General features: G+C 36.7%; 1 protein-coding gene across 1 annotated transcript; it reads left to right on the top strand.

Moving 5' to 3' along the window:
* The first annotated feature begins 2,700 nt into the window (after positions 1 to 2,700).
* On the top strand, positions 2,701 to 10,523 carry LOC114420491 (pollen receptor-like kinase 6). The gene is made up of 2 exons (XM_028386375.1): positions 2,701 to 3,058; positions 10,051 to 10,523. Exons 1-2 carry the CDS (start codon positions 2,701 to 2,703, stop codon positions 10,521 to 10,523), a joined length of 831 nt encoding a protein of 276 aa, XP_028242176.1.
* Positions 10,524 to 14,231: the final 3,708 nt, after the last annotated feature.

Below are 14,231 nucleotides of genomic sequence, written 5' to 3'. Positions count from 1 at the left end.
AAAGGCTCAGGAGGCAGTGCAAGTCCCTAAGGTTGCATCTGGGACTGAATCTAGGACTGCATCTAGCTCAACAATGTCATGAGCTGCCGAGTCACTTTTTCTATGATCGACTCCTCTAGCTGGTCCCTAATTTGCTAGGTCAGCTGCTGCAATTCTTCAGGAGGCAGGGAGGAAGAGCTGCGAGACGTTCGTGGAGCCGATCCGAAGTATTGCTTGATGGTGACACCGGCTCCAGCAGCAGGGACACGCCCAGGGTGCTCTAGACGTCCAATAGCAGCGGTGAGAACATCCTGACGTCCATGGGGGATGAAGGATCCCTGTGTCGCCTGCTCCTCAAAAGAATCCTGCACAGAAAACACACAGTTGTACATGGCATTCACAAAATATTGAAATATAATTGTAATGGTTAGTTGAAAATGACTTATGATCTTCTTAGCGATTTCCTTTGCAGCCTCAGTCATTATCTCCCCTGTTTTCTTGGTGCAGGCCATCTTCCACTTCACGTGGCGTCTAACAGGGGATGGAGGGTCGATGACGCCATCAACGCTTCCTGACTGTGCAGTTTCCTCCAACTTTTTCTTGGTCTTCTCAGCCAGGACATTCTGCTCCAAATATTCATAACCCCCACGAGACAAAACGTGGGGAGCAGTGTTCTGTTTCTGGATGGCCTGCGCCTTTTTCCGCACATCATGCAAAAAAAAAACAATAATCTTTCAAATTGCTAGAATGAAGTATAACAAGTTAATGTTTGTTGAAAAATAACTTAAATGGCAAGGTACATACCTCCAAAGAAAGGTCTCTGCGAGTCTGGCAAAACTGGGCCCATTTTTCCTTGCTTATGCCGTATTTTTCACAAACAATGTCGTCCACACCATCCTGATTGGCTGCAAGGGCCCATTTCCTCGTGAGGTCTGATTTAAACTGCCTCCATCTCTCGCCGACAGTCTAAAGTAACTTCCTTTTCGTCCTACTGTCAGAAGCCTCTGGGATTTCAAATTCTGCCTGACAACATCAAATAAGGTTTATTTGTTACAATAATGTATTTTTTGGCTAGTAATTAAACAATAATTAATTAAGAAAAGAAAAATACCTAAATATCCTCCCAAATCAAGTCCTTCTGAGTAGTAGGGACCTTCTTCCAGTTCTCACAGGTGACGCCCACCTTATCACGTGCCGCAATCCCCAAATATGTTCTTAATTTCTTCCTATGGGGACCGCCAGCCTTGCCAGTAGCAGGATCAACGTGGACCACTGGTCTCTCAGCACCAGGTGGTCTAGTAGACAACGATCTTAGACGTAAGGCTTTGCTGTCTGCTTCTCGTCAAACGGCAAAGGCGATACGTCAGAATGAGGAGGCGGAGGAGGAGGAGAAGGAGGAGGAGGAGGCGAGGCAGGTGGAGAAGCCATGATCCTTTATACAACAACATACAAAATGTAAATTTCAATTATAGAAAAATATCAACATCAACAGTTGTTTATGTAACTAATTTGGAATTGTGGGGTTCGGGGGTGCTTATGCTTTATTATTGTAGGTGTGTGTGTGTGTGTGTGTCTCTGTGTACCACATAATTAGGGTGATTTGTTTTCTAGCCTTTTCCATACATAGATAGGTTGATCCTAATCCCTAAACTTAAGGGATAGATTCTTGCTCACTGTATATAAATATTGCACTCATTATCATAAAAAATATCCTAATCCCTAACTCAAATTCAGTTTCATATTAAGGTGGTGCATTCTGGCAATGATTGTGACTTCTTCCCAAAACTCAGCATCTCCACTTGTGACATTCTTAAGGCACTTCACTGCCACCACTCTATGGTGATACGAATGCAGCAAGCATATGCAGACTTCATCACATACATAGCATAAGATCTAATTTTGCAGTTAAAAAAACATAAAAGGTTGCGATCACCTAACCTTTTCAATTTCTTCTAAAAGATGTGTGTTCTCCTTTGTCCCTTCCTTGTCCCAACATGTTTCATTAAACCATGTGAACAACATCAATTTTGGTTAACAACAGTTAATGCACTTCCAACATCAGTTTCTACAATACACACACATCCATAATTAATATCTCAAGGTAATTCTTGGTCCTTGACCTTCAATGCCATTCAAAGATCTATTTTAAATCTCTGAAGTATTCCTAATGAAACCATTGGCAATTAAGAGAGGTTGGTTTATGTTGGGTGGTGGTAGATGATCTGTGGAGGTTGCAAGTAATTAAGGTAAGTATATTCCTCCATGCCCTTTATTCATATTAGAATTAAACTAATTTTACTCTAAATTTGAAACAGTTGTTGTTGAAATTTTCAAACTCTAACTGCCTTTAAGTGTTGCGAAGGTGACAATTGTTTTGGCTGACTATTTTTTACCCGTTTATGTAGTTATTAGAGGAGAGAAAAGCAGAAAGGAATATGTAGCTTTGCTTCAGAGACATAGGGCTGCTGTTATTATACAAAAGCGGATGAAAACAGTACTTGCAAGGAACAGAATGAAAAGTATTAATGGTGTTGCAGTTGTCATACAATCATGTAAGAATTGTGTTCTTGAAATGCAAGGATAAATGTTACTAAATTTTTTTATTCGAATATTTAAATCTCATAAAGGATTGAGGAACCAAAATTTGTTTTAAAAAATTATCACCAACGCCTTCAACAATATGAGAACAGATGGTCTTAATATGAATTAAAGATGAAATCCATGGAAGAAGTATGGCAAAAACAAATGAGGTATGTACAGTCTAGCCTCTCTATTGCCAAGAAGAGCCTTGCTATGGATGATTCTGAAAGAAATTCAAATGCTTCTATTAATGCAAGTGATGACAGGGATTTCAGCTGGGATGTAGGAACCAATCACCAACGCCAAGAAAGCAATGGGGCAAGATTAATGAGTGCTACTTTGAGTGTTATAAGTCGGTTGGCTGAAGAATTTGAGCAGAGGAGTCAAGTGTTTGGTGATGATGCAAAGTTCTTGGTAGAGGTAAAATCTGGTCAAGTTGAAGCAAGTTTGAACCCAAACAGAGAAGTCAAGTTTGAGCAAGTTGAGTCAAGTTGCGAAGGTTGAAATTTTCAAACTCTTACTCCTTTTAGAAAGTTCAGATAATACTAAATTTGATGTTTCTTTATCTTGAAATAAATGAAAAATCAAACTTGTAATTCTATTAGTTGTTTATTTTTTTTTTAATTTGTTCATAAGAGTTGTTTTCTGTTGTTGGTGGTGTAATTGCTTGTTCTAATTAAGGCAGAGAGAGATATAGTTATATCAAGGTCGAGAAATTACTTAATTGAGGATATTTCATCACAAGTATATTTCAAAAACATTACTCAAGTGAGTAACAAAATAATGAGAGAACCTATGGTCTGTAGCTTCTTGAAATTTTATTAGATTTTTAAGTTGGTCATAATAGGTTATATAAGCTTTTAACGTGCTCTCACTGCTTTGCATACTTGTAAAAATGATTAAATAGGTTCTTGCTGGCCTACGACTTATTAGAGTAAGTCAATGTATGTTTACAATCATGAATCATCAATATGTCATTTGGTGATTTTGGTAAAAAAATTTAAGAATTATTTATAAAATTTATTATTAAGAACTTAATTGAAAAATTAAAAAAATGAGTACAAAGGAATATGGATATATTTGGTGTCACCAACTCTTGGAGCTGCGGCTGGTACTTGGGCCTATAATTTCATCAGGTACACAAATAAGTTTTGATTCTATATGTTTTGATTCTTGATGTGCCATCATTTTCTTCTATTTTCTAAACCCTTTTTGCACCATTTTAATTACTGATTGGTCTTAATTGTCAATTAATTAGGCAGTTTTATTATTTGGGCTCATTTAGCTAATTTGATGTTTTTAATCTAATTTTAGGAATTAATGAACCATTGGGCTTAATCCGGATTTTGGTTGTGGACTTGAAGAGAGCAAATAAAGCAGCGCTTACCCTAGTTAATTTCTAATTAGGAAATTTCGCAATTGTATTTTATGTGGTTCAGTGTTTATTTCGTTTTGGGTCAAAGTATTGTAATAGGGCCCAGTGACTTTGAGTGACTCTTTTTAAATAGCAGCCTTGGGATTCGTGCAAGGCTATTCTGTTATGCCATTCATTATTCAGAGCTTTGTTTAGGGTTTCACGTTTTTCTGCTTGGATGCTACTGTTCACGTAATGCAATTTTCCATTTCCTGCTTCTAATTACAATTTCGTTCTTGTTTCTTCTCCTACTTTCATTTACATTTCTGTTTTCATTTTCATTTCTGTCTCATTTACGTTTTTGTTTATTTACGTTTCTGCTTCATGTTTCATTTACGTTTTCTGTTTGAATCTATGGAAGGCTAAATATTCTGGTGTTGTTTCCTTTTGAGGATGAAGCCCAACTCTCTTTGAGGTTTCGTTTATAATGTGGTTCCCTGGCAGTTTTCCCTTCACCAGTTAACCCAAATCCGTGAACATTAATCAGTGCACGCTTCGTGTTCGATTAATTGCCTTTGAGCCTAACTTGCATTCATGCTTAATGGACGAAGGGCTAACTGGTGTATGTGGTGCCTAATCACGTATTGACAACCCTAAGTTGATTTTCGCTTAGTAAATTGAAATAGGGTTGGATTAAGTGGTTAACTGTTAGGGACAAATTCTCCATAACCCAGGATAAGAGAATGGCTTATGAATCAGAGGAAACAACCCATTTTTAATATTATTAGTTTCGTATTCCAGTTTACTTGTTCTGCTCCTTAAATCACAAAACAAACAAACCCCCCCAATTGTTACTGTTACTGCAAGTATATTATGAACATTTGGTTTATCATTGCTCGTTGGGAAACGACCTAGGATCACTTCCTAGTTACTGCATTTTCATGTTTATTTGATTTGGGTACGGCCTCGATCAATTCTCCTTATCCATGCAACAATCCTTATGTTTTGATTCTCACACAAAAAAAGAAGACTTGGTATATATTTTTGGATAGTGCTATTCATATATTAAAAAACTTGCAGACTTTTTTGTAGTAATTGGGTCATAGCTAATTGTGTATATTTTTGGTATGTAGGCTGCAATAGCACATGTATGGGAAAAATTGTACACATTTGTTCAGGTTTAGAAAATAGAAGTTAGAACCTATGGTCTTAATTGGAGTTGCATGGACTCATCTAAGATGGATCATGGAAATGAAGAGTTAATTTTGTGATATTGAAAGTTTGAAACTATGAAGTTAATTTTGTTTGCTTGCAGTATTTTATTTTTTATCTAAAATAATAAAAAATACACACACACACACAAAGAAAGATGTATACACTGAATACAATCAGAAAAAAGTGTAGTTGTCACTTACTTGCTTAGGTGAGCTCTGTTTCTCCATAAAACAATTAATGAGATACACTGCATACAAAAATAAGAAATGGCATAAGTTCCATTTTCAAAGCTTTCATCAAATATATGCATGTTTTCAATAATGCAATTAGTAAACCAATCACAAAAACCAATCATCAAATATAAATGTGGATTAAATATTAATCAATCTCAAAAATATGTTTAGTAGGTTATGTAACATAATGTGAAAATTTTCAAACATTGTAATCATTGCAGCATTAGTCCAATTCAAGTTAATGTCCTATATCATGGAGCGCACACTGGTGTTGCTATCAACCCATTTACATTTGAAAACACAAACAGTAAATTTCACATAGTTAAGTTCCCAAATTTCATCCATGAACCCAAAGTAAGGAATGGAAGCTACACAGGGATTGGCGTCATGCACACTTGCGAAGTGTTGAGATTCAGCCCTTAGGGTGACCCCACTGTTCTGCATTGTACTTTTGTCGTCTTGTGCTTTTGTGTAAAACGAATACTTGTTTATGTCGTATACTTGCCAAGTTATAACATTTCTTTTAGGCCCATCTGCTAGCTTTCTTAATGTTTCTTAAGCATTTTCATCTGCAAAGATTGTATCTTTAAACCAATCACAGAAAGTCTTGTTATGTTTTTTCAACACCCAATTCTTTGACATTTTTGGATTATTCTGTTTGACTAAAGCTTCATGCTTAAGTATGTATGGCAAAACTTCATTACTGTTGTTCAACACATACAAGTGAGCTTGTAACAAATCTTCTAGACTTGGAGTGATCACATGCAGTCCTCTTGAACCCTTACCACCCACTTTGTCATCATGCCGAGACTCAGGAAGGCCAACAGGTTTAGACTTCTCAATGTATTCTGAACAAAATTCAATGGCTTCTTCTGCAATGTACCTCTCAACAATAGATGCTTCTGGATGATATACATTCTTCGTATACCCTTTTAAGATCTTCATGTATCGCTCAACTGGGTACATCCATCGCAAATAAACAGGACCACAACATTTGATTTCTATGACGAGATGCACAATCAAGTGAATCATGATGTCGAAGAAGGCAGGGGGAAAATACATCTCCAACTAGCACAGTATAATTGCAACCTCATTTTCTAGCTCATCAAACTTGACAGGATCAACGTCTTTGCTACATATGGCATGGAAGAAAAAGCACAGACGAGTTATGGCTAACCTGACTTTGTTTGGCAAGATGTCACGTATAGCCACGGCTAACAATTGTTGCATCAACACATGACAATCGTGAGACTTTAACCCTACAAACTTAAGCTCCTTCAACTGCACAAGGCTCTTAATATTTGAAGAGTATCCTTGTGGAACCTTCACCCGACGAAGACACTGACAAAAACTTATCTTTTCCTTTTTGGACAAAGTATGACAAGCTGGGGGCAAGTAAATTTTCTTCCCATCAGACCTGGATGCAACTGTGATCATATCCCCATCTCAACTAGATCTTGACGGGTATTCAAGCCATCCTTCGTCTTGCCCTGAATGTTAAAGAGCGTCCCAATCACACTATCACATACATTTTTCTCGACATGCATAACATCAATACAATGTCTAACGTCTAGATCAGACTAGTATGGAAGATCAAAGAAAATGGACCTCTTCTTCCATATGCAAGTCTTACTTTTATCCTTCTTTTGGGTCTTTCCAAATACAGTATTCAGGTGTTGAACCCGCTGGTATACCTGCTCACTAGTCAATGGTATCGGCGCAATATCGTGTTCTTGAGTTCCATTAAAAGCTTTTTTCAGTCGTCTGTAAGGATGATTGGGTGTTAGAAAATGGCGATGCCTACTATAGATTGTTTTTCTTCCATGTTTTAATTGTATGTAGCTTGTGTTTTCTTCACAGATGGGGCATGCAAGATGACCCTTAACACTGTAACCGCTGAGATTCCGATATGCTGGAAAGTCATTAATGGTACAAAAAAGCATTGCACGCATTTGAAACGTCTCCTTGCGAAATGCATCAAACACTAAAATCCCGTTGTCCCACAACTTTCTTAGGTCTTCAACCAACAGACTTAAATAAACATCAATGTCATTTCTTGGCTGTCTTAGGCCCGATATCATCATAGACAACATCATGTATTTTCGCTTCATGCATCATTCCATCACTGGCTATTCCAAGTCTAAGATTTCTTGACTCTTTCCCGAAATATAGATACAAACCATTCATCTTCTTCCACTGCAAGCAATCAGCCGAAATCATTCCATTTGCATGCCATGTAAGGTCTTTTGCGTCGTCCTCGATAGCAAACAGACGCTTAAACCTTGGAATGATTGGAAGATACCACAAAACCTTCGTTGCAGGGCCCTTGTTTGAGTTTTCATCAGAACTGCTTTCCTCTTCATCTTCACTTTGTACCGTGAAGTCCCACAGATAGGGCATTTGGACATTTCTTGGAATTCATGCCTGTACAATATGCAATCATTGGGACAAGCATGAATCTTCTGATACTCCATACCCATTGGACACAGTATCTTTTTCGCCTTATAGTAAGTTTTAGGCAACGTGTTGTCCTCTGGAAGCAGATTGTGAACTACCTCAAGTAGTGAGGTGAAACTTTTGTCACTCTACCCATACCTGTCCTTCACATTCACCAGACTTAACACCACAGACAATAGGGTTAAGGAATTCTTGCACCCCATATACAAAGGCTTCTTTAAATCACTCTGCAATGCTTCACACACAGGGGCGTGTGCTTGCTGAAAAGACTCTTGTCCAAGGTCACGAATCATGTCTTCCAAGTGATCTCCCATTTCTACATCAAACGGTTTAGATTGGGACCCATTCTATATGTCTGTCTCTTCACCATGCCATATCCACGTCATGTAATTCTTCTTAATCCCGTCACACAATAGATGCTCCCATATGTCGTCCAGTAGCTGGCGTCTTCCGTTCAAACAGTTGATGCAAGGACAATAATATTTTCCTTCTTCATTCGGTCGACCTCTTTCTAAAGCAAATTGCAAGAACTGCTCGACGCCATCCTCATATTCTAGGCTCATGCGACTTTGATTCATCCAACTTCGATCCATCTAAGTAATTCCATGCATGAAAATCTCACTTTTTATTTACAGGTGTGGCCCTATCCCATTTAGGAAGACTGTCTTTTATGTTAGCTTCAAACATCAGGGTTAGCATTATTTTCAAAAATTTGACTAAATTTCGGTAGCATTTTGCATTGGTCTCCAAGTACACGACATGACATCGATGAAATTAATTTCCCGATTATCAAGTATGCACTTAGAGAACAACTTGAAATGCATTGTACCGAAATTTCATCAAATTAATGAAAATAATAATAACCTTAACGAATGAATCTAACATAAAAATATCAGTCTCCCCAAACTGTCCAAACAGACAATTCAAGACTAAATACAATGACTAATGCAAACTGTCCGCAAGAATCATTGCATTCAGTCTCAAACAGGAATCTAAGGTTCACTCACCATGAACAACAGTTGTGTATATAGCAAATAGCATTGATGACGTACAAGAACATACAAAATCTAAATTACGATTACAGACAAATATCGACATCAACAGTTGTTTCTATAGCATATTACTTTCATGACATACAAGAAAGCTAAGGGAGGTTGACTAGGTCGGAAGTGAGGTTGACTAAGTGTGTGTGTGTCATGAGGGTGTGCGTGTGCGTGTGATTAGGGTTTGTGTGTGTGTGTGTGTTTGATTAGGGTTTGTGTCAGTGTGTGTGTGTGTGTGTGTGTGTGTGTGTGTGTGTGTGTGATTAGGGTTTGTGTGTGTGTCATAAGGGGGTGTGTGTGTGTGTGTGTTTTTCATCAGGGTGTGTCATGTGGGTGTGTGTATGTGTGTGTGATGAGGGAATGTGTGTGTTTGTGATTAGGGTTTATGTGTGTGTGTGTGTGATTAGGGTTTGTGTGTGTGTATGTGTGTGTGTCTTTGGGTTTATGTGTGTGTGTGTGTGTCATGAGGGTGTGTGTGTGTCTGTGTCATTAGGGTTTGTGTGTGTGTCTGTGTCATTAGGGTTTGTGTGTGTGTGTAAGTGTGTGTCTCATCAGGGGGGGTGTGTGTGTCTCATCAGGGTCTGTGTGTGTGTGTGTATTTTTCATAAGGGTATGTATGTGTGTCTATGATGAGGGTATGTGTGTGTGTTTGTGATTAGGGTTTGTCTGTGTGTGTGTGTGTCTCATCAGGGTGTGTGTGTGTGTGTGTGTGTAATGAGGGTGTGTGTGTGTGTGTTTGTGATTAGGGTTTGTCTGTGTGTGTGTGTCTCATCAGGGTGTGTGTGTGTCTGTGTAATGAGGGTGTGTGTGTGTGTGATTACGGTTTGTGTGTGTGTGTGTGTGTGTCATAAGGGTGTGTGTATCTGGAGTCTGCATAATAAAGGTTTGTATTAAACATCAACATAGATCACTTATTAGGAAAGAAACTTTAATTCTGATAAGAGAACAACACAAAATACTCAAAGAACTGTATCTAAGTTTTGTCCTTTTCAAATATGGTAAGATGCTTCAATTAGATACACGACTTAATTGACATTTGTTAAATAAGCTCTTGTCAAACACAAGAACCGATTTGCTATGGTGATAAGGGAGCATCATAGAATTTCTCTATATTAAAACTCTAAATGACAGTACTAAAACTCTTTTACATTTCCGAAAGCATCATAGAATTTCTCTATATTTTTTGCAGGTGATAGGGGAGCATCTCATGTTGAGCTACATTGGCCTGCTCGTTTGAATATTGTACGAGGAATCGTGCAAGGAATGCATTATCTTTACACAGTACTTGGTTCCTCGGATCTTCCACACGAGTATCTCAAGTCCAGCAATGTTCTCCTTGGACTAGACAATGAACCAATACTTGTAGATTACGGGTTCAGCCACATGGTTAACCCTTCAACCATTGCACAAACACTATTCGCTTACAAGGCACCAGAGGCAGCACAACAAGGCCAGGTTTCGCGCAGTTGCACTATTTACTGTCTTGGTGTTGTCATAATTGAGATACTGACAGGGAGGTTCCCTTCTCAGTATCTTAGCAATGGAAAGGGTGGGGCTGATGTGGTGCAATGGGTGGAAACTGCAATCTCTGAGGGAAGGGAATCAGAAGTGCTTGATCTTGAGATTGCAGGCTCTAGGAATTGGCTTGGTGAGAAGGAGTAACTCCTCCACATTGGTACTACTTGCACTGAAAGCAACCCTCAGTGGCGGTTAGACATGGCGGAAGCCGTTAGAAGGATAATGGAGATTAAATTCAAGTGTGGACATGAATCAACAAGGCAAACACATGCACAAAAATAAATGTTTCAACCATTTTTCTATCATGGAACGAAAATAAATGTTTCAGGGACAATGTGGTACTTACCTTTGATGGAAACTTCACTGATAGGTGAGCTCCAGGGTCACTGTAAACACAAACCCACAAAGGCATAGTGCAGCTGAGGTCCAGGGTCACTGTAAACACAGCCACAAAAAGCATTGAATCCCCAGGAGGGTGAAATAATCAAACTCGAAGACAAACAATTAAGATTCTATTTTAGCTTAAAATTTGTAGCAAAAATCAAAAAGGCAGCTTGCAACAAAAACCATTCAAACAAAGGAAGAAACAGACGCCACTCGAAGCGAAGCAGGGTGCTCACTCACACTCTACAATGGGGGAAATCACGACACGATTTATGACCAGAAAGCACAGAAAGAAGCAGGTTTGCCCACGTACCTAAATAACGATAGTGACAAACACAAACTCGAATGGGAACTGCTGCGAAATCGAACTCGAACTCCAACATGAACTCGAACTCGAACACCAACTCAAACGGGAACTGGTGCGAGCTCCAACTCGAACACGAACGGGAATGGCAGCTTCAGGAGGACAAATAACCTAAGCAATGAGGAAGAAATGGAGAAAGAGTTTTGGTTACTGAACGCGTGGAGGGAAAATGGATTTTTGGGGTTTTAGTACTTATGAAAGGGACAACATCAGTTTTTTAAACGAAACCGATGTTAAGTAGTTCATGTCAACATCGGTGTTTTAAAAAACCGATGTTAACTAGTGGATGTTAACATCGGTTATTTAAAAAACCGATGTTGACATCGCCACCGCATTTGTGTTAACATCAGCAGTTACATGTTAACATCGATTTTGTATAAAACCGATGTTAATAAACTAATCTTGATTAAAAGTATGCCACTGCGCTTTTGTTAACATCAGTTTTTCCGGAAACCGATGTTAACCTGGCGATGTTAAATGTATATTTTTTAGTGGTGAAAAATATACACTTAGGAAGGACTATGCACATGGTACTAAAAAACAAGGCAAAGTGAATTGGAAAATTTTCTATAGCACTATTGATGCTAGATCATTTCACAATGACAATGGATCAAGGGTTGCAATATGTTAAAAAGCACACAATCTAGTTACAATAATCACAAATCAGGCTAACAAAAATTTAATTGTATGTAACAGGTTGTTGTAACTTTTCAAAGGCCATGTTGCAACAAATCTCTAACTTTGTGCAGCATAATAATAAGTTCATGTATATTTAATTAAAAATTATAATCAACAAAGAGTGTAATTAGGAATTAGTTTTATTATTATTATATGACATTTACCTACAGAAGACCGTAGGTACAAGTAAATTGACTTTTACCTACAGTTAGAGATTATAGGTATAAATTAATATTTTTTACCTACACATTTGAAATAGTAGGTGCTACCTATAGTGATAGTTAAATTTGATTGTAAGTAAAAATATATCGGTAGGTAAAGTCTATAATGACATATTATTAGTTGTCACTGTATACTCCCTCAAAGTTGACACAAAAAACGTCTGTAGGACAAAGTCCTTTATACATTTACCTACGAATTTTGAACTTCTAGTAATAGATTTTGTCTGTAGGTTTAAATCATTTTCCTTGTAGTGTGGTAATAGCATGTGCTTATTATATTTTCATTTCCATGATGAATGCAGATCCTCTGAAGTAAAAGAGAGCAATATTTGGAGCAGTAACTTATTTATTAGTCAATATAAGACTTCAACTCTACACCTTATCAAACCAGATCCATTCTCTATGTCCATAATTAGCTAGGGACATGGGAAAGAGTGGATGTATTCTTTTACAGCAAAGATACAAAACACAGAGTGGTGATACTGTCATTCAGGGACCGATCAACTTTAGGGTCTTTTGGGACTGCCGCCACTAATTTTTTTTTAATATAATGTATATGTATAGTTATAAATTGTCCCTATAATTTAAAATATACTTAAAAAATAATTTATAACATGAATATTTTTCCCACTAAATTATCTGAGTATTGCCCCCACAACTAAAACTTCTAGATCTGTGATTGCTGTCATTTATATTTGTGTTTGTAAAATCTTACGTGTGGTATTGGGTAGATGGAAGTATGGAAAGGAAAAGTAAATTTGGTAGTGGTGTGATGCTATGCGGAATGGTTGAAGGAAAGTTGGTTCTGCATGATATGTTTGATCTGCAAATCATGATCCAACACGTACGCAAAGATAAATCATAAATATTAGTCAACATTTTCGTGAGGTACTTGGCAAGTACTATAGCTTTTCTTATTGTATTGTGCTTGCGGTTAATTTTGGCAGTTTTGGTATTAGAAATTGTGTTCGGGATGGAAACGCAGCATTTCTAAATAGATTGGGTGCAAATAAGGGCTTTTAGTTCTCGTATAATTTGTTGCAGGAAGTGCAGAGTTTGATGCAACATTTTAATAATGGATATTATAGAGAATGAATCCGGTATGATAACATATGATCAATAAATACGTTATTGTTCTAAATATTACTTTTTTTACTGTAGAGGAACTGCACTCTTCTACGATGAGGAGTGAAAAAGTTATTTTTTCATGGAAATATGGAAAATTATTTTCAAATCCAATTATAGCTTTCACTTTTACTTTAAATTTTAAAAATATCTAAAAAAATATGTTTTTAAAGGCAAATATATCTTAGGAATGTTAAAATCTAATTAAATCTATTTTTAAGTATATTCAGGAATAACATTCTTAATTATAATATTCCTCTCTGGTTCTTGAAAATGCAATATAATTTCCTAAACCAAATGCCTAAATTCCTAAAAGAGTATTTTGTATGTAGCATTTAATTTTGATGTATTATTAATGTAAATATTTTTATACTGATAACTAATTCGAAATAATTTTCTATCCATAACTTTTAAAATAATTATATTATATTTACCGCTTAAAATAATTATATTAAAACTCGACATTCTTATCGTTCATGACAATATATAATTGATTTGAAATGTGAAAACAAAAACTTTTACATCGTTACTGTGTTCTAGTAAAATTCTTTGAATATATTCTAAAACTAATTTTCATAAGAATATTCAATACATTCCAAAACTAAATCTCCAAAAGAGTGTCTCAAATGTATTCCAATTTCCAAAATTAATTTTTCAAAAAGAGTATTTAATATATTCCAAATTAAACTTCCAGAAATATATTTTGAATGTGTCGCCTCTAACTAAATTTCTAGAAGTGTTCTAAATATGTTTCAGAAAGTTAACTTCAGAATGTTTTTTAAATCACTATTGGAATTTAATTTGTATAAGTTATTGAAAATGTGTTCTGGAGATTCAATCATTTTGTTATACACAAAGGTATTTTTGAAATAAAAGTTACAAAAAATTTTAAAGAATGCTTCAATTGGCAAACAGAATGATGCAGAAGATATTTTCCTTTAATCAGTTTGGTCCAATTAGTTGAACTCATAAAATTGGCCAATCGTAAGAACATCCCTTATGCATACTTGATTGCAAACGTAACCGTCAAAAAAGTTTTATACATGCATAAATCCTAATTCCTACAGTATATACTACTGC

Source organism: Glycine soja, chromosome 7 (genome assembly GCF_004193775.1).
Source record: "Glycine soja cultivar W05 chromosome 7, ASM419377v2, whole genome shotgun sequence".
Taxonomy (NCBI): domain Eukaryota; kingdom Viridiplantae; phylum Streptophyta; class Magnoliopsida; order Fabales; family Fabaceae; genus Glycine; species Glycine soja.
This window is presented reverse-complemented; position numbering and strand designations above follow the sequence as displayed.

Excerpts from the sequence above, each read along its gene's own strand:
- LOC114420491 (XM_028386375.1), top strand. The coding sequence starts at position 2,701 with ATGGAAGAAGTATGGCAAAAACAAATGAGGTATGTACAGTCTAGCCTC. Across the intron at positions 3,059-10,050 it reads AGTTGAGTCAAGTTGCGAAG|GTGATAGGGGAGCATCTCAT; the intron begins GTTGAAATTTTC and ends TATTTTTTGCAG.